Genomic DNA, 20,848 nt, shown 5'->3' on the forward strand with positions numbered 1-20,848 from the left:
GTTCCCACTACCAAGGAGAAGGCTACAGAAAAAAGACATTGAGAGAAAGAGAACTAAGGATTTAGTAACTTTACCGTATTTCATTCCACAACGGATCCGGAAATCAAGGACTTGGTAAATCTTGGCATCCGGGTTTTTCCGGGGATCGTAGCCGTATCGGATCCACAGGCTCCTCCAGGGGCCTGTTATCTAGAGACAGAAGGCGGGGTGTGAAGTGACGCAGGCCTGGGGGGGGAGCAGCAGAACACCCCCAGAGTTGGGGACACGGCCCTGGAACCCCACCCTGCTCTGCCAGGTGCAGCTCTGTCACCCTGGGCGGGCCAGGTGGCCTTTCTGAACCGTGGTCTTCCGGTCTGAGATGACGAGAGCCCCCCTCCACTGGTTTCTGTGAGGACTGAGATGACGACCTGGGAGCCTTCACCAGGACGCCTGGCACACAGTAAGCGCCTAATAAATGCGACTGCTGTCCTAATGGACAGGATACACTGTCCCCAAATGGTACTCCTTAAGTCCTTCTGGCTAGAAAGCCTACGCTAAAGGACAGACTCTGAAGTCTGGGGTCCCAGCACAGGAGGGATGGGCCCTCTTTGTGCCGCATCTGTCACCGCCGCCGTGGTCACATCTCAGCTTGCCTCCAGTGCTCCACGTGGGACCCTCGGCAGGCACGACGCCTTCCTCCACCGCATCTCCACGCCCTCCTGGACCGAGTCCGAGGGGGACCTTCCCCCACCCCCACCCCTAACCCCACCCAGCCCAGGTAAATGTGCCAAGGCTGGGGGCCCTGTGGTTAGGGAGCCTGGTCTCTGCAGCCCAACAGGCTGGGGTCCCAAGTGGCTGTGTCTCGTGCTGCCTATAGGGCCCTGGCACATACAGTCACCTCTCTGAGCCCTGGCTCTGCCTCAGAGGTACAAGGGGGGTCCTGTTGCCACCTGCCCAGGGAGAAAAGAGGAGACAAGAGGCACAGAGCACTTCACCCAGCGCCTGGTGCTGCGGTGTTCTCAATACAAGAGCGTGTACCTGTGATTGCTCTCGGATCCCAGAACCATCCCAGTACAGCTGCCATTCCTGAGGAGGCTGGAGAGGGCCTGCCTGGGGGTGTGACAGGTCCCCGGGGACGCCGGGACAGAGCCGCCAGCTTTGCCGTGGCTGAGAGGCCACACCAGAGACCCGGGCAACCCTGGGAACCAAGGTGACAGGCGAGGCTGGCACTCACCATGTAATAGGCCACGAAGGGCAGCAAGACCTTGAGCTTGTCAGGGTGGACGCTGATGTTGGCCTTGACGGCATTTCGTGACCAGATGGGACGGATTTCAAACAGCTGGGGGGCAAGGCAGAGACCGAGATGAGCACCCGCAGCCCCCCGCCCGGCTGGCCCTGCCTCCCCAGCAGGCCCTTCGGGAGAAGAGCTGGCAGAGGGCAGCGGCTGACAAGCAAGCAGCGGCCCCTGGGCCCGGCCGCACCCACGCGCGGGTCCCTGCCTTCTCAGGTGGGGCCTTGCACACCCAGCACGGGTCAGGTGTGGCTGCAGGGCCTGCGTGTCCGGAAATGACCACGAAGGACATGGTCTCTGTCCTCATGCAGCTCACAGGGCAGTGGAGGAGGCAGATATGCAAAGGAGCCAGAGCAGGGCCAGAAGGGGGACACGCCAGAGTTCTGGGACCCTGAGCAGCTCTGGCCTAGAGGGCGGAGCCTGAGCCGGGACGCCATAAAGGCCAAAGGGAATGGCCGGGCCCAAGGGAGGACCACAGGGGGCCAGTGTGGCTGGTGCACGGCAGGGCCGGGGCAGGAAGGGCCTGTGGCAGGCTGCAGACTGGGCTGTGTCCAGAGGACAAGGCAGGGCCTTGGACAGTGGTCCTCCATGTCCCCCTCCAGGGACCAGTGACTGCCAGAAACCAGTAAGGTGTCCGCGCAGACTCTAAGAAATAGACCCTCCGAGGGAACAGTCTGCTTCAGCAAGGGACAAGGCGAGCCTCGGTCAGCAGCAACGCGGCCTCACTGAGGACCTGCCGTCTGTGCCTGCGGGGGCAGGGTGAGAGGCCCCACGGCAGAAGGCCACTTCATCCACCCCGGCACCCGCTGAGCATGAACCACAGCAGGTGCTCCGTGTAGCTTCTTGCTCCAATGATGGATGAATGGGAGCTTCCTGAACCCTGGGCTCCCCTGCGAAGTCACCAGCAGACAACGGACCGCCTGCTTAGCACCCCTAAGGGACCAGCTTGTACGGGCGTGGCGTGGACACGTGACGTCTGGAGGTGAAAAGTTCCCGTGTGCTGACGAGCCAGTTTTGACAAGCCAGTACAGCCAACACGACATGACACAGGGCAGGGCCCGGCGGGTGCACGACGCTGGACCACGCACAGGCGGCCCGAGCTCACCTTCCTCAGCTCCTCCTCCGCCTTCCGGTCCACGGGGTTGGTGGAGATCCTCCTCCACGTCTGCACTGCAGCCTCCAGGGGCCGCACGGGCACCTCGTCCTCCTCAAAGTTGACGAAGATGGCATTGTGGGGGCGCCGGGCCCTGCTCAGGCCGATGAGGTTCTCGCCCGAGACGGGGGGGTTGTTGTAGCCTTCCCTGGGGCAGAGAGAGCTGGCGTGGGCCCGAGCGCTGAGCAGACCCGGGCCTGGGCCTCACTGGCCCAGGCAGGGGGCCTGCTGGGCCGTGACGCCGGCCGCCTGCCCGTTGGGTGGAGCAGTGAGGTCAGGTAAAGGCACAGCCACTCAGGACACGGCTGACCAGGAGTCAGACAACAGGTACCCTCACTGACTTTTATGATTCACTTATTAACCCCCAGAATGATTCCACAAGGAAGGAACCGATTTCCTGCAAGGGAACCGGCAGCAGCTGGAAGGCCACCTGGGGTGGGAGCTCCTGCGGACAGAGCTGGGACTCCCGCCGGCGGCAGCTGGCCAGGGGCCACCCTCTGACAGAGCACGGCCCCGAGTGGCTTCCCAACAGCTGGGTGCAGGGACGCTGGACGTGACCGGGCCACCGTCCCACGGCACAGGGGCCGTGAGCCAGCGTCCTACAACCAGGTCTGCTCGGGCCTCCCACTGGGCAGGAAGGGGGCGGTCATGATGTCAAGCCTGCACGAAGGCAGGGAGAACAGCCACAGCCTCAAGAAGTCCCATGACCCACCACAAGCTTCGACAGTTACGGCCATTTCATCTGTGCCGCACCCCAATTTGTTTGTTTTACCTTAATTTTCTACACGAGTACAAACCATCTGCATATTTATAAAGAACAAAGTGATTTTTCACACTAGAAAGCAATTATAAAGATGGGAGCAAGTGGCTCCATTAGAAACCACCCTGAACAGGCACAGTATTACCCACTTTCCAGGAACACCCACAGGGACCCTGACCACCCCTGGAGGGAAGGCCCCGGCAGCGGCTCACTCCATCCCGGGCAGCCACTGCCAGAGCACGGCAGGGTGCGGGCTGCCCGCCGGGGCCCGTCTGCACAGGCAAAGGACTCCCTGCCAACTTCCTCAAGGAGGAGGGACCCCTGTCAGGCCAGCCTCGACTCTGCTCACCGTCCTATAGGAAGCCGAACCTCCCTGGAGCCACAGAGGGGCCAGCAAGGCTGCAGCCAAGCCTCCGCTGCCAGCCCTGGTGAAGCCAGGAAGGCCAGCAGGGCAGACAAATCGATGGGGGCCTGGGAAAAAAGGCAGGTTCCTTCCATTTGCCGGAAAACTGATAAAGCACACAGCAGCCCGCTTGAGAGCAGCTGCCGCCTGGCCCCGCAGGACAGAGGGTGACTCGGCCGCAGGCTGGGGTCAGGGTCAGCAGTGCGGAGGGTCTATCTTATTCTATGCATTTTTGTCTGTCTGTCTGTCTCTGGCCCTGAGAGTAAAATGCTTGTAGGGGAAAATAATCTGAACGTTTCAGAAATATGCAGATGGTCTCGCCCCTGCAGACAACTCCCGGGCCGAGCATAACCCAGTAAAACACCCACGCGGAAAACTCCACCAGCCCACGTGGAGGGTTTCCGGCCGGGAGGGTGCGGCCGCCCCTTTCCGCTTCCACATTTCTGACATGTTTTGCCCCTCTAAGCACCACTGGCTCGGGCAGTCAGAGGGGGTGGGGGCTGTGGATTCAACGCCCGAGGGCCTGGAAGAGGCCCGCTTCTGGTGGAGGGGGGTACTGAAGCCAACTGGCGCTGGGGAACATGGGAGACTCCCTCGCTGTGGCAGCAGGGCAGCAGGTTCAGGTAAGAAAACAAGTCCCTGGGGGGGGGGGGATGCAGGGTGCATTCTCGGGCCGTGCTGCCGGCTGGCGCTGGGGCTGCCGTTGGGGCAAGGGGCAGACAGTTGTCAGCCGCTGAAGCTGCCACCGCACTCGGGCCTCCGCTAGACAATTCTCACTACTCTGGGGTATGTTTGGAACTCTCTGTGTTTTGCTAAACTCTCCGTATTTCACTAAAGAAAGAGAACAACAGACTTTCTCCTTAGGACCAAATCCAGGCCCCTTCCCGTGGTCTGGAAGACTCTCGCCCCTACCGCTCACCCAGGCTTGCTCTGCGACCACCCTCTGCCTGTGCCAATCCTCTTGCTGATGAAAACAGTTAGTGAGGAAAAAGAACATTCTCTTACCGTCTAGAGATAACTGCTCCAGGCCCAATCTTCCAGATCTTTCTAGATTTCTATGATCATCCCACAGTTTACTTTTATTCTATAGAATATGCTCCTACACCCGCTTTCTTCACAGAGCAAGGTACCCTGGGCAAGTGCCGTCAGCCCACGAGCCTGCTGTCTGTGGCCGAGAGGTGTCCCTGGCACAGAAGGGCTGTGATCCGTTAGCTGCCTCCCTACTAACGGGCTGGTCCCTTGTTTACTCCATCAAACTCTGCCAGGCACTCACTGTTCTAAGTATTTCAAGGTCCATGCTTTCGGGGACGGGTCTTCAAGTCTTAGGGTGACATCCTGATCACTGTTGTGGTGCGGGGAGCTCGGAGCTCGGCCTCCAGCTGGGCAGTCACAGCTGCTGTGTCTGCGAAGCCGCAGTGCTGGCTGCCTGACTCGCGAGTGGCAGGGTTGGCCTTCGGACCGCAGGGCCCTTGCTCTGAACCCTGATGCTCTGGGGAGGGGGCGGGGAGGCTCACCGGTGCTGCGTCTCTGGCCGATAGAAGTAGTCCACCGGGGTGTCCAGCCGAGAGAAGATGGGTGGGGGGATGTAGAGCGGCAGCTCCTGGTGGAAGAAAGTCTCCTTCTCGGGCTTCAGCATGAGCACTTTGTCGTACATGGACATGCACCTGCCGCCTGCTTCCGTGTGCACAGCCAAGTACTGGAAGTCGGACATTCCTGGAAAGAGAGGGGCCACATGGCGGACACCCTCTCAGGCGCTGCCAGGCACCGACACCCGCGGCTCCGGGGAGGTGCTGAGGGGGCTGCGCGGTGGGCGCCGCCGGGCAGTGCTCGGGTAGCGGGAACATCGCCCTCCCCAAATACCTTCCTTGCACTGACCCTGCACACCTGGATGCACGTGGAGGGGCTGAGGGGTCATGTGGGGCGTGAGGCTACAGTGTGGATCAACACTTCCTGACAGTAACGGGCACACGCCTCGCCGGGGGCCCTGCCAAAGCCTCCGGGTCGCTGCAGCTGGCACAAGCCCCCGGGTGTGTGTGGGGGGTGCTGCTGGGACATGCACTGAGCCGAGGGGCGCTGGCCCGGCACAGACAGGAGATGAATCACGGGACACCTGCCCCAGGAAGGCCGGCCGCTGCGGTGCCACCTCCCGCCAGAACGACTGACGTTCAGGACGCCCAACGCAGGCGTCCTGGGCCCTGGTTTCGTTTCTTTCCACTTTCTAGCCCCCTCCTCCTTCTCAATCTTTGTTCTGGTCAGATTCTCTGCGAGAACTGCCGCTGCAACGGCATGTTCCTGAGGCTCAGGGCGATCCTGCTGGCGTGAACCGGCCCCTTAACGGCACCTCCCGGCCTGCACGTCCACGAGGGCCTAAGGAACCAGGGGCGTGGACAAGAGCCCGAGGCCGAGGGAAGCCAAGCCACCCACCCAAACAGACTTGCTCGCTCACTCGCCCTCCCCACCCCATCCCTTAGGGCCTCCTCACTGGGGTTCCCTGTGGGTAGCAAACTGGACTGAGGACCCCACAGGAAACACCCAACTGGCTAAGAGTTCAAAGAAACGTGAGGTCCCAAGGGGCTGAGGTGATCCAGGCAGGCTTCAGACAAGAGGCAGGGCCAGCAGCACGGTCAAGACTTAGAGAAGCTTCCCAAACACAGAGGGTCAAAAAGCTGAGGCCTGCTAACCGGCTTCATTTGGCCCCATATAATGGCCTTAAAATGATTAGATTACTCATCAAATGCAAGCTTTTCTCAAGAATGCTGAAGGCTGAACGGCAGAGAGCCCACTGCCCACAGTCTGCAGAGCACTGCGGGTCTGGAGGGAGGAGCTTGCGTGCCCTGGGCGGGGCCTGCACCGCCCCGCCCCTCATTCCAGGCGCCTATGGCCCTCTTTGCGGTGGGAATGACCCACAGGTGCCTGCAGGAATGTGGACACAGGTCCTGAAACGACCCAAGGCAGTAAGCTGCGGTTACCTTGAAATTTATAAACGGTGGAGATGACGCCAAGCATCTCGATGTCAAATGTGACCTCGGGGCGGGCCCCGGGCCCCGGCACCCCCCGCGGCCGCTTGGTCTTCCTCCGGATCCGCAGCAGCAGGCTGCTGGTACTGAAGCGGTTGGCGCACACCGGGTGGCAGTAAGGGTCCTTGGGCCGGAAGTACAGCTCCAGCCTCTTGGTGGGGTCTGCATAGATCTGGGGCAAAGGCCAAGGAAGCCAGTGAGGCAGGGACCAGCTAGGCAGGGAGCTGCTCCTGTCTCAACAAAGGCCTGACGGGGGACCCAGCTGACGAGGGAAGGGCCCGGAGGCTCATGTTTCATTCTGAGCTTCAAATGCTCAGAAGACCCATTTTTCAAATCCAGGTATCTTAGAGTTTTAGGTAGCAGAGAAAATGAGTAGAGTCTCTTCCTTCTAAGAGGCTGGAAAGTTGGAGATAATAACTACCAGTGAAGTGAAGCCATCGCCTCTCAGATGCCTGCTCGGTGTGGGCGACCATGCGCCTCTCCCAGCAACACTCTGGGCGGGGCTTCTCATCCCAGAGTTTACCACGGAGGAACTGAGGCTGGTAGGGGGAGGGGCTTGTCTCGACCTTCCTACTCTAGGAGCTACCTGCTCCAAGGGGTCCTGCTATTCAGACTTCGTGCAAATGTTTCCAGGTCCGAAGGAAATGAAATCAACTAGGAACCAGCACAGGCACAGCTACCTAGCTATCACTTCTCTTTCTGAACCCTTGGTTTCTTCTCCTTAAAACAGAGGCATGAACAGCACCTCCTCACAGGATCACTACAATGATGAAATGAAGACGTATGCAGGGCGCCTGGCTGGCTCAGTCGGTTAAGCATCGGCCTGCAGCTCACGTCATGATCTCACGGTTTGTGGGTTCAAGCCCCGCATCAGGCTCTGTGCTGACAGCTCAGAGCCTGGAGCCTGCTTTAGATTCTGTGTCTCCCTCTCTCTCTGCCCCACCCCCACTCACACTCTGTCTCTGTCTCTCTCAAAAATAAATATTTAAAAAAATGAAGACATAGGCAACATTCAGTCTGCTAAGTCATGGTAACCAGTCAGCATGTGTCACCCACATCGGGTAAGAGTGGTGTCAGCTGGGTGCATACGAAGGCACAATGACGCTCACTAGGCCAAGATCCTCTGCTTTCTAGTTTGCTGGGCCCCCAACACTAAGACACATGGTGGCTCTTAGGAGGAGGGAAAGAGGGTTAAAAGGAGGCCCAACTCTCTGGAATCCCTTCTCACAAAACACTGGCCCGTGAGACCACAAGGCTGAGAAAAACCCCAGAGGTGGACCTGGCAGAGGACGTGGGCACGCAGCACTAGTGGAATGAACCAAGGACCAGTGTCTTCCCAAAAGGCTCACATTGTAGTTGGGTACAAATATCCCTAGGGTTACTGACAGTAAGGGTTCCGTCAGTCCCAAGAACAGTGAATGAATCAGGATCAAATAACAAAACATGACTAACTGAGCCTCTATGGCATCCCGTGCTTAACAACAGGTTTCCAATATTCATTAAGGACCAGGAAGCAGCAGGTAAGAATTCAGACCTCAGAGGGGAGACATGCATGAGTTCAAACCCCACTGCACCACGCGGCAGTTTTCTGATCCAACCTTTCTTTTTTTTTATTTTTAATTTTTTTAATGTTGTATTAATTTTTGATACAGGAGAGACAGAGCATGAGAGGGGGAGGGTCAGAGAGAGAAGGAGACACAGAACTGGAAGCAGGCTCCAGGCTCTGAGCTAGCTGTCAGCACAGAGCCTGACGCGGGGCTCGAACCCACAAACGTGAGATCTGACCTGAGCCGAAGTCGGAGGCTTAACCGACTGAGCCACCCAGGCGCCCCTGAGCCAACCTTTCTTACCTGGTATCTTTATCTGAAAAGTGGGAGTAATGGTACCTAACTCCCCAGATGGCTGTGAGGATTCAATCATGCAACTGACAAACATTTTGGAAAAAGGCACTCTTATGGATGTTGGAACTACAGGAGTAAACAAGAGACACCGGGTCCTGCTCTCATTCAGTTTACAGTCTCAGCGCCAAGCGACCAAGACAGACAGTAAACGCGTTAAAACATAATTTCAGATTGGAACTAACAGGCTGAGAAGGCAGATTTGAACTTCTAAGGCCACTTTAATTGGGCAGTCAGAGAGGACTCTCTACAGAAGAGAAATGTCAGTATTTGGTGCAAAGAAAAGCACTTCCCCGGAGCCTTGCACGAGGCAAGAATTCATCGCAGCTCCCTTATTTTCCCGCAGACCTTGAACAAATTGCCTAGGTTTTCTGTAAAATGCGGACAACGTCCGTTGCTACCTGGCAAGGTTCTAATTTGGATGGAATGGAAGTAAAGCATCTGGAACTGAGCCTGGTACCAAAGAAGCTGTTGGTCATTACCATCTTTAACCCTAACACGACACGACACTTCATCCCTTGTCCCGTTGGTCAGCGGTCTTAGCCTCCCGAGCCTGGGTCTTCTCTGTGAAAGGAGACAAGGCAGCCGAGGCTGCGGCTCCCGGGAGGAGGGGACAGGAAGGACAACCCGCCCCTCTCGGGAGTCTCCCAGCGCTCCCGCCTTTCCCGCCGCTCAGAGGCAAGTCCCCGCCCACAGTCCGTCCCAGCGAACCCTCAAGCGCCGTTGCCAAGGAAACCACACTTCCTCGGGAGGTCTGGTCCCTCCCGCCGAAGTCCCACGACTCCGCCTCCCCCGCGGTTTCCCCACGCCCTGGCTTCTCACCCGGGAGACGCCCTCCTCGCCGCCCAGAGTTGGCAGCATCTTGGATACGTCGCGCACCACGCCTGGGTACTCGACGCACACCATGCGCCGCTCGCGCCGCAGGTCCACGGGGACCGCGGTCCCTGGCCCCGCGTCCGCCGCCGCCATCCCTGCAGGTCTGGTCCGGCTCCTTGCGGTCCGGTCCTGCACGCGTTCCTAAGGGCCTCAGCGCACTGGTTCCGCGAAAGAATCGTTCCGGATTCCCTCGCGGCTCGCGTCTCTCTACTCCCCTGGGCTCCGCGAGAATCGAGGCCTCTGGGAACAAAGACCCGAGGGGAGTTCCCAAGGATTCGGGGTGACCGACCGCCTGGTCCTCAATTCTGTGTTTAAAATAATTAAAATACCCCGAGGGGCGGGACAAGCGTTTGCAGCTCCCAGGACCCGCGAGGGACCCTCACTGTAAGACACCGCCCACTTCTCGATTTTAGCCAATGAAGCGTCAAGGGGAAGCCAGTTTCGCCCCTCCTACTAGCTCAGAGGTTTTAGCCAATGAAGAGCCAGAACTGGGCCGGGTCCCCGCCCTTCATGGGGCTCCTCCCGACGACGGCTCCGAGGCGGGCCTAGACAGACTTCCGGCCCGCCTTCTGGTGTCCGGGTCTCTCCGTGCAGCGTAGATTTCCGGACCCGAGCCTGCTGAGCGGTTTCCGCGGGGCTCGGTTCCCGCTCCTGCGGTCTGTTCCGGGAAAGAGTCTCCGGCGGCGCGTGGAGGACGCGGGGAGGTGGGCCTGGAAATGCCGGCGTGAAGAAATTGCGCTTTGAATGCTCGCCCCACGTCCACGCACAGAAAACCCCGAGCTCGGGGAGGAAAGCGGCGTAAAGTCCCTGGTTTCTTAGACAGTTATTAAGCGCCTGCTGTGTGCCGGGCATTACCCAGAACCTGACAGAGGAGCGGAGCTCCAAGTGGGCGGCCCTGTGGGAGAGACCGCGAAGCGAGGAGCGGGGCCCATTCCAGGAAGTGGCAGAAGACAAAACTGTAGGGAGAAGGGTGGGGGGCTTGCGAGGTCAGAGGTCGACATATGCCAGGCAGATCCTAAAAATGTGTGCGCCCAACGGGTCGGCTCTTTCCGGGTGCGACGCTGAGGCCTTGAAGGGTTTTGTACCGGGAGTGCCTTGATCTGACTTGAGTGCGGGTGAAAGACTCTAGCTGTTGTGTAGACGATGGATCAGAAAGGGCGGAAACCCGCTTAGATAAACCCACTGAGACGCTGCCTGATCCGGGCAAGAGGTACTGCCCGAGGCCAGGGAAGTGGCGGTGAGAATGGGAAGAACGGGCTGGATTTAAGAATATTAGGATAAAAAGATAAGAAGCAGGGGACCCCATGGACGTGGGTACCCCAGGTTTCTGAAATGATTTTCAAATCAAAAGATTTACTTCGTTGCTCTAGAGGATGTAAGGAGGCTGAATAAGTGGCTGCAAAGACCATTAAATATATTCCAAAAAGAAAAGCCTGTAAGCTGAGTGTGAAATACATGTCATTATATTATAATTGGAAGACCCAGCCAGGAGTCCCCAAAACTGAAAGGCCCCCACATGGGAGGACTTGGCAGTCCCTGACCTGCCTCTCTGGCAGGAACTGGTGCATTTTCAGTCACCAAAGAAGATGCAGTGCAGTGAGGCTGGGATAATTCTCCAGAATTTTTCACGCCTTGGGATGAAATTTCCTTCAAGTTTCTCGTGTCCTTTTGTTCTCATTGCATGCTCCCCAAGCCGTCTTCTGGGAGTTTAATTTTCCAGAAAGGAGACCCTAAAGAACAAATATGGATTGAACCCCTCCCAACACTTGTAAATTAATAATGTGCTCTATCAGACTCCTTTGATTTTGGTACACATGAGTCAATCCTGAATCCTGGATGGGAGCCCCTTCAATGCAGAGACCTGGGGTTGGGAGGTTATTGATTCCGTGTTAGCGGAAGGCAAGGAGGCCGTTGGAAAATGTTTTCTTTGGGCCCCAGAATCGATATTCCTGCCCGGGCGTCTGGGTAAGTCTGGGAGGCGCACAGGTGTTTAGATTCCTCCCCAGCGGGGGCTGGATTCTCCCTCCGCCCTTAGAATTGGGGAGAAGGAGTAGTGTCCACTTCTGACCACCCGACGGCGACAGAGCGTCCTCCAGGCAACGCCGCCACCTGGTGGTCATCGGTGCCCACGACACCTGGAAGAAGGGGAAGTGGCTGCTGAAGGAGGGGCGGCGGGCTGTGGGCACAGGAAACCGAGCTTCCCAGGAGTCCCCTGTAGGGCCTGGGGGACAGCAGCTTCCGGTCACATCCGGCCGCGGGGAAGCCACGCCTCTTCTCTGCACTACCAAGTCCAGGAATCCTCTCCTGCACAGCCCCACCGCTGCAAACGACGGGGACCCGGGCAGTGGGGTTTATCCAGAAGCTTCAGTTTTCTTTTCAGCTACTAATGGGACGCACTGTTGCCCAGAACATTCCCCTTCCTAGCCAGCTTATCATCCCAAAGCAAAATTAAACTAAATTCCTACGGGACTGAACTGCAAAGGCCGTTGATGAATAGAGTTTAGGTTGCCGAGTTAAGTAGTCTCACAGATGTGCCGGGCAGAGGCAAATTTGCAATGACACTAATAACATTTAAACATCAGGGTCTATGGCTACACCTCCCTGAACGGTCGGGATCTGGTCTGTTCTTGGAAATGAGGCAAGGTCGGGCCGGGTTAGTAGGTTGGGCGACCTCAGGGCCCCTAGATGGCAGGTACCTTTTTTGCAAGGTCCGGAGAGGCGCCTTATCATTGTGTTCACGTGGGCATATGTTTCTATAAAAATTAAGCTAGTAAGATATTGGTTAAGACTACTGTCTCTTTCTACTTGCCCTGCCCTCCATCCCATGGGCCCTTGTGTTGGGAGGCATTGAAGTCACAGGTTCTCAAGGGACTTAACAAAGGGGAAGGCCCTCTGGGGTGCATTCAGCATGGACTGCGTGGAATACAGATGTGTGGTCTCCAGTCACATCTGAGTATAGTTCATCTATTGCCGGCCATCCTACGTAGGAATGGCTTCCAGGGGTACACACTCTTGCACTTTCTGTGACACCTGCTCGTGCTGTGATATGAAGGTCTAGGACCAAAGGTAACATAGCAGTCAGGCCGGAAGCTAGTCTGGAAGATTCCAGCAGAGGAATGGAAAATCTGCAGCCACTGTGGAAGAAAGCACGGCAGTGTCTCAAAAAATTAAATATCAAATGACCATATGATCCACAATTCCACTTCTGAGTAAATATCCAAAGGAATTAAGTTTTTTAAAGGTTTTATTTTTGAAGGGGAGAGGGGCAGAGAGAGAGGGAGACACAGAATCTGAAGCAGGCTGTCAGCACAGAGCCTGGTGTGGGGCTTGAACCCACAAACTGTGAGATCATGATCTGAGCCGAAGTTGAATGCCTATGCGACTGAGCCATCCAGATGCTCCCGAAAGGAATTAAAAGCAGAGTCTTGAATGGGGCACCTGGGTGGCTCAGTCAGTTAAGTGTCTGCCTCTTGATTTCGACTCAGGTCATGATCTCACGGTTCATGAGTTTGAGCCCTGAGTCTGGCTCTGTGCTGACAGAGCAGAGCCTGGTTGGGATTCTCTCTCTCCCCCTCTCTCTGTTCCTTCTCCACTTGTGCTTTCTCTCTCAAACTAAGTAAATACTGTTTAAAAAAAGAAAAGCAGGGTCTTGAAGACATTAAAACACCCACGTTCATAGCATTATTCACAGTGTCCACAATGCAGAGGTAATCCAAGTGTCTAACAGATGATGGATAAACAGAATGTGGTCCACCCCTATGGTGGAATGTTAGCCTTCAAAAAGGAAGGAAATTCTGACACCTGCTACAGCATCAATGAACCTTGAGAATGTTCTACCATGTGAAAGAAGCCAGTGGCCAAAAGACAAATGCTGTATAGTTCCACTGACCTGAAATACCTAGAGCAGTCGAGTTCATAGAACCAGAGAGCAGATCATTGGCTACCAGGGGCTGTGGGAGGGGAAAATGGGGAGCTAGTGTTTAACGGACCTAGAGTTTCAGTTTGCAAGATGAAGAGGTTCTGGGGGTGGTAATGGCTGCACAACACTGTGAGTGCGCTTAACACTACCAGACTGTGCACTTAAAAATGGTTGGGAGGGGGGCGCCTGGGTGGCTGAGTTGGTTAAGTGTCTGACTTCGGCTCAGGTCGTGATATCACACTTTGTGAGTTCCAGCCCCGCATCGGGCTCTGTGCTGACAGCTCCGAGCCTGGAGCTTCCTTCAGATTCTGTCTCCCTCCCTCTCTGCCCCTTCCCCGCTCACTCGCTGTTTCTGTCTCAAAAATAAATGAACATTAAAAAAATTTTTTAAATAATAATTTTTTTAAAAAAGAAGATGCCACCTTGAAAATTTTTTAAAATCAAAATTATTGTTTTATGAGGAGGTGAACCCAGAGTATGTAGCCAAAATATGTGAGAAAAGGTGTTTCAGAGAGATGTCAAGCTGTCAGTGCACATTTTTCCTGGATACTTGGATCTTTTTATTCTTTGGCATAAAGAAGGACCTGAGCTTCCCCCTCCCCCAAATCTCAGGACAGCCCTGGGGTGTTTCACTGTGGAGCTTCGGGTCTTTTCAAAGTCTGTACTGTCCCTAACAGAGTCCCCTCTGTCCCACCCCCGCTCCATCTCCCTCTCCCTGTCCCCTCAGCTGAAAATGTGTTCCAAATAGCCATTGTGATTTTTTCCCTCGATTCATGGGTTATTGGGAAGGCTCTTTCTTGATACCCCAAAATTGGACAATTGTTAAATTATCTTTTCTGTTCTTGACTTACAGCTTAATTCCTTAGTAGTCAGAGAACATATTCTTTATGGTTTCAGCCTTCCTTTAAAATTTACTGGGACTTGGGGGTGGGCGCCTGGGTGGCATAGCTGGTTAAGTGTCCGACTTTGCTTCAGGTCACGATCTCATGGTTCGTGGGTTCGAGCCCCATGTCAGACTCTGTGCTGACAGCTCAGAGCCTGGAGCCTGCTTCGGATTCTGTGTCTCCCTCTCTCTCTCTCTGCCCTTCCCTGCTCACACTCTGTCTGTCTGTCTCTCTCAAAAGTAAATAAACATTAAGAAAAATTTACTGGGACTGTTAAGCATCCTACTTCAGCTCAGGTCATGATCTCCCAGTTCATGGGTTCGAGCCCCACATCAGGCTCTGTGCCCTCAACGTGGAGCCCACTTCAGATCCTCTGCTTCCCTTTCTCTCCCTGCCCCCCAATAAATAATAAAAAATTAAAAAAATAAATTTATTGGGACTTGTTTAATGATCAGCCTTGTGAGGTGTTCTGGGTTCATCCAAAAAGCAGGTTCAGGTACGAAGTCCTGTGTCCTTCCCGGGGCACGTGTGCGTACACGTACACACGTGTGCGAGTGTGCTCAGTCTGTAGGAACAGTGTTCCCATCTCCCACTGTGATTCCGACTTTACTTATTTTCCTCTCAGATTTGTCAATCTTACTTTGTTTCTCTCCTTTCTGTTCTTTTCCGCAGGCTCTGCACCCAGCATGGAGCTGAACACGGGGGTTGAACTCACAACCCTGAGATCAAAATCTGAGCTGAGGTCTGGAGTCTGGCATTGACTGACCGAGCTGCCCAGGTGCCCACTTTTGCTTTGCTTCTAATCGAGACCCGCGTTGCGGTGTGCGTAGAAATGTAGAAGTGCCACGCACGCCTGGCAAAGGCCCCTTCAGTCGTCATGAAAGGTTCCTCGTCATCTAGGAACATCCAGATCATGTGACCCTGGCATCGCTGTGAGAGATGTGTTGGTGTTTTCCGGGTATATATGGTTTTCTATCACTGCCGGTCCGCTGCTCGCTTAGATTTTGTCTTTTGTCAGCAGGAAATAGCTCTGCGCTTCCTCCTCAATCCTTGGTCTTTGAACTGGAGTATTTGATGGTTTTATACTTAGTGTAATGTGGATCTAGTTGGGTGTGTGCCTTTTATGTTCCTATTTGTTGTTTTGTCCTGCCTGTTTTGTGTCTTCCCCTCCCCTTTCACTTCCTCTTTTATACGAATTATATTTTATTACTCTATTTTCCCTCTAATAAATAGTTGGACACATATTTCCTGGTTACCTGAGAGATTGCAGTATGAACGCTTGTTCTAGGAAAGTCAGATGTAAATCAGTACTTTTACCGTTTCCATGACAGTGTAAAGAACCATTCGGACCCCTCTTGCCTTTTGCATTATTGTTGTCATGCCGTGTAGACGTACATACCTTTAACATATTGCATATCAGAATATATATGTACGTGTTACACATTAAAAATACACATGTACTTTTAAATCAGTTTTATTGGGGTATAATTTAGATGCAATGAAATAGACCCAGTTTAAGTGTGTAGTTCAGTATATTTACAAATATGTGAATAGAATCACCACCTCAGTCATGACAGAGAATATTTCAATCACCCCAAGAATTCCCTGCTTCTCTGCAGTGAGTCACCCCACCAGCGGGGCAGGGAAACCAGACCGGGCAAGGCCCCAGGGCTCCGGGGGGGCGGGGGGGGGATGTGGGAGCCCAGGGGGGTGCTGGGAGCAGCCCTCCCCCCAGACCACCCACGAGGGGAAATCTCTCCACAAAGGAGGGGGAGGGGGATCCTGGACAGTCTGGGAGAGAAGAAGCGAGTGATACCCAAGTTGGACTCCCTCACCTTCCTCCTTCAGGGTTCCTGTCTCAGGAATGGAAACACCAGAAATCTGGGCATCACCGTGGATCCCCCCGCGCTCCCGGCCCCCCATCCATCCGCTGCCACGTGGTCCGCTCCGCCCCCTAATCAGGGATCCATTCTCTCCCCCTCTTCCATCACCCCATTGAGCTCACACTGCCCCTCGGTGTTACCCCTGCGAACAGCTCCCAACGGGCCCCTGACACTTATCCTCCAGCGGGATGGGCACAGGTAAAAGCACCAAAACCTGCAAAGAGAAAAGCCAGCTCCCAACTCCTGTCCCCAAACACTAAGATCATCTTTTCTCTTGAGGTGACTAGTGTTATCAGTTTCATGTTTATCTCTCTGGAGATAATCTGTATGGTTACGAGAAATGTGTGTGTGTGTGTGTGTGGTCTTCACTCCCTTCTAAATGTGAACAGCTAACCCACAAATGGGCTATTATTCTATTTTCCCCTCTAATAAATAGCTGCACACACTTTTACTGGCTTCCCTGATCTATTAAAGTCGAGTATAAACTAGTTGACCACAGAAGGTGGCTTGCTGTACACTCCCCTCCGCATCTTCCTTTTTCACCTGACAATGTATCATGGAAATTACTCCACACCCCTTCGCACAGCGCTTCCTCGTTCTTCTGAACAGATGCCCCCGTGCCCCCGTGCGCCTGGGCCATGATTGATTTCACCAACCCTCTTTGAGGGACACTTAGGTTGTTTCCAACCTTTTGCAAACACGGCGCGGCAGTGAATCACTGCTGGGTGTCGTTTCACACACGGGCTGGATGTCTGTAAGAGATTGTGGGGTCAGAGGGCAGGTGCACCTGTGATTTTGTTGGGCGTCGCCAAAAGTTTCCCCATTAGGGCTGGCGCCATTTGTAATCTCTCTCCGGGTGAGGCCAGGAGGCTGGCTGGGGTCACGGGGCACTCCCCAGCACCCGCCTGCCAGGGTTCCCTAGACTGGGAAGCTGTTTCATCTTGAGGGGCTGCAAGACTCCCCCTTGGACGGCCTCGCCTCCCTCAGCGGCCGGGCCTCACTGCCTTCTCCCTGCAAAAGCCAGGGGGCGCTGCTCCCCCGCAATCACAAATCCAATCCTTCCATCCGCTGCCCCGTCCAGGGTGGGGGTCCCTATCGACGGAGAGCCTGGGGGTCCAGCTCCCCCGGGCTTTCCTGCCTCCGTCCAACGACACACATTTTGGCCCCCGTCCCCCAAATCCTGGCCTCCTGGGCTCCCTGCCTTTGTCCTCCCTGCCCCTTCATCTAGGGGTGACCTCTGAGAAGGGGTGTCCGCTTCACACTTTGAAGAGGCCTCTCGAAGTTGTTCCCCGGCCTGACTGTTGGGGGCTGGGTCTCCTTGGCCAGTTTCACAGGCAGACAGACACCCAATCGGGTGAGGACGAACAGAGGAACACAACAGCGAGTGACGGGGGGCCATCCCAAGCCTGGGGGGTGGTCCCAGACCTGAGAAGAGGGGCGGATGACCCATGCGGTCACATGTCTTCTACAGGGAAGAAGGAAGGAGGGTGGGGAGGGAGAAGAGCAGGGCGAGGAAGGACGAGCGGGAGCAGGGAGGTGAAGGGGGAGGCCCTGCAGCCAGACGTGCTCGGGTCTGCGGTCCGGGAGGGAGCAGTGGGAGGGGGCGCCCCCCCCATTCCCTGGGCAGGGCTGGCCTTCAGATTAGAAAGCCTGGAGTAGGTTCTTTAAAGTTGTGCTTCGGACAAGCCTGTCCCTCAGTTCCACCCCTGGGAGGGGTACGTGGCCCCGGCTGTCTGCGTGGGGAGTGCTCAGCGTGGCCAGAGATTAGGCCGGGGGGGGGGGGGGCTCTGCTTCTTCCCCGAGGGCGGCGGTGCCGCCTCCAGGTGCAGCCCTGGGCTGGGGCCCGGGCATCCTCTGGTTGACATGGGGACGGGAGGGATAGGTCTGTGACCACACAGGCTCAGGTTGAGGGGCAAGGGGTTAGAAAGTGTCCCCTCACCACTGAGTGGTATATGGAAACCAACTTGACAATAACCTATAAATTAAAAAAATAATAATTTAAAAAAAAGTGTCCCTTCACCCCCAGTCTCACCTGTCACAAGCTCTGAGCACTCACTGTGCGTTAGCTGCTTTGGGGTGGGGAGGGCCAGGCCCACTAATTTTGTTTGCCCAGCCACCCATCCACCCATCTGCCCACCCACCCACTGAAAGTATTTGCCAAGCGCTGGGAAGCTTCGAGACCTGCCTAGACTGTGCTCAGCCAGTGACAGTTCTGATCAGCCTCAGCTGGGCCGTCGCTGGGGGTCCGTCGCTGTGAGTCAGGGCTCATAAAGGGCCCCGTGGGGGCTGAGGCTAGAGTGAAGAAAGAGTGAGTCTGTTAGAGAATTGAGGGGACCCCCCAGGCAGGGGAACGGTGTTCCAGGAGCCCCAGAGGCGGGCAAAGCCAGTCTGGGAGAAGGGGGAGGGAGACGTGGGCATTCTGGTGCCACTGTCTGCTGAGTACTCAGCCTCTGGCCTGCACTTCGCCCGCAGCCCCACAGGCCTCCCCCCTGCTCCAGTCCAGAGCAGGGCCCCCTCGCACCGTTGCCCTGCCTGGAGGGGCCCCTCTACCTTGACTGTGAGCCGTTCGGGGCTGGGTTCTGGTTCCCAAGCTTCTCTTCTCTCTGCAGCAAATGCCAAGGCCACACGGCAGCTACCAGCTTCACTTATGGCATTAAAATGTACGTGACGTAAAACTTGCCACTTTCACCATTTTTATGTGTACAAGTCCGTACGTCATGTTGCCGGGCAGCTGTCAGCATCTGGTGCTCGGGTCCCTCCATCTTGCAAAACTGGAAACTCTGTTCCTATGAAACACTAACCCCTGTCCCTTCGCCCCAGCCCCTTTGAGGACTGAGTGATATTCCAGCAAACGGACAGACCACATCTGTGTATCTGTCGTCCTCCACGGACGCGTGGGTGCTTCCACCGTCTGGCGGCCGTGCCTGATTCTGCGTGAAGCCGACCGGCTTTCCTGGGCCCTTTGTCTCAGCCCCTTGAACCCGGCACATGCCCAACAAGCAGCAGGCGTTTTGGAAAACTCTAGAGTGAAGGGAGCGCAGATCTTGCCGTGACCCAGTCTTTTCCTCCTGCATCTCGAGGTCCCGAGGAAGACAGGACCTTCCTCAAAGTCGCATCAGGCATTTGAGGAGTCCCGGTCGGCTCGGCGATTTAAACAGGCAGAGGGCCCTGGGGATTAAGCGTGTGCCTGGAAAGCTCTGTGTCACCGCAGCCACACTGGCCAGCCTCGCGTCCCCGACACGTGACCTCTGCAAACTTCCCCGGACAAAGCGGGAGAGGTGGCCAGACGCTTGGATAGCCTGACACTCGGCCCCGTGTGCCAAGCACTGTGCCAGCCCTTGTCCCCAAGTCCTCCTGTTCCAACCAGACACAGACACCCCCTGTCCCCGCAGCCTTGGAGACGGAGACGGGAGGCTGGCTGGGGCCGCGTTGCTGGGTGGTGCACACCGACTCCCCAGGACAGCTCTGCCGGCGAATTTCACCGTCATTCTCATTTCACAGAGAAGCGACGGGGCCCAGAGCAGAGAAAGGACTTGCCGTGGGTGACGGAGCCCTGCGGGAGGCCTGACCGCAAACCCAGCGTCTGGGCCGCCGGCCGCACCGGTGGAGGAAGACCGGGTGTGCTCACTGCCCCAGCCTCCTCCCCAGGTCTCTGGATAAGGAGTGGAGGCCCCAGCGAGGCCCTGGTCGGGACAGCCAGGGCTGCCCCTGCAGACGCCTCCAAGGCTGCTGTGGCCGGGCCGACTCTGACCTTCCCCAGGCCTCCCCGGACGAGGCTCCCGCGAGGCCTGGTGCCTTCACTTCTTCAACACAGCTGGCCCTGCACGGAGCTTGGTTGGCAGGCCACGCCGGCACACGGCCACCCGGGGGGAGGGCGTTGGTGGGCACCCTCCCGGTGACCTTCCTGAGAAAGCCCCCGCCCTTCTCTTTCTCCCTTCCAGACGAGGGTGGGATGGCAACAGCAGCCCCTGGGCGCCTCCTCTTTGTCGGGCTGCCCGCTGGCGGGCAGCGGCCCGGGCGGCAGGCCTGGCAGGACCACCCAACGGCCTGTCTCTCTCAGCCGGACTCGAGGCCAGGTCTCTGCGCCCCGCACCTGGGGCCCCCACCGCTGCTTTAGAAGGTTTATCTACCAGAGGGGCTCAGAGGGCGGGAGGGAGCGGGGCCCTTATCTCCCTGCCAGGGGCCTGCCCTACGGTTGGGGCTTTGTAATCTGACATTGTGATTTTTTTCACCCTTGTTTTCCCCCCAGGGAGGGGAGATTTGCTGAATCATCCCGGGGGAGGTGGTTGGAGGGGGCTTGAGGGCAAGACAGCTGGAGGGCAGTGATAAGTCTGAGGTTGAGCTGAGGGGCGCTGGGGAGCCGGCCCGGAGGAAGCCTCGAACTGTGGCGGTTTCCAGCTAAGATTGTTGGCTTCTGCACAGTGCCTCGGGGACGCTCAGCTCTGGAAGCCTGAGTCTCCCTCCCCAGGGAGTCCAGAGAGGGGCCGGGGCCGCAGGCGGGCACTCTGGGGGCCACTGGGGACTGGACAGCAGGGACCATGAGAGCCAACAGTGAGGGAGAGTGAACGTGGCCGGGCGCCGGGCCCCCACAGGATGGCTCCCGGGACCCTCTGAGTCACCCGAGCTTTACACATTGGCCTCTAGCGGCCCAAGAGGGGCACTGGATGGCCCCACAGCAGGCTGAGCGGGTTGCTAGGACCAACCCGAGGCCTTTGTCTCCCCAGGGCCTTTGCACCACTGTTTCCTTGGCTGGGGCAGCCCTTTTCACTTTTGACAGATCAAAAT

General features: G+C 56.5%; 1 protein-coding gene across 1 annotated transcript in view; it reads right to left on the reverse strand.

The window, feature by feature from the left end:
- GTF3C5 (general transcription factor IIIC subunit 5) overlaps nucleotides 1–9,757 on the reverse strand; it is a 9,995-nt gene extending 238 nt beyond the window's left edge. The window contains exons 1-6 of the mRNA XM_029921046.1: nucleotides 9,324–9,757; nucleotides 6,556–6,775; nucleotides 5,101–5,299; nucleotides 2,376–2,571; nucleotides 1,214–1,318; nucleotides 75–189 (exon numbers count right to left, since the gene is read on the reverse strand). Of these exons, the coding sequence (XP_029776906.1) occupies nucleotides 75–189; nucleotides 1,214–1,318; nucleotides 2,376–2,571; nucleotides 5,101–5,299; nucleotides 6,556–6,775; nucleotides 9,324–9,470 (982 nt within the window). The 5' untranslated portion in view covers nucleotides 9,471–9,757. The remainder of the gene's footprint in view (nucleotides 1–74; nucleotides 190–1,213; nucleotides 1,319–2,375; nucleotides 2,572–5,100; nucleotides 5,300–6,555; nucleotides 6,776–9,323) is intronic.
- Between the last annotated feature and the right edge of the window lie 11,091 nt (nucleotides 9,758–20,848).

This window comes from Suricata suricatta, chromosome 13 (genome assembly GCF_006229205.1).
Source record: "Suricata suricatta isolate VVHF042 chromosome 13, meerkat_22Aug2017_6uvM2_HiC, whole genome shotgun sequence".
In the NCBI taxonomy this organism is placed as follows: domain Eukaryota; kingdom Metazoa; phylum Chordata; class Mammalia; order Carnivora; family Herpestidae; genus Suricata; species Suricata suricatta.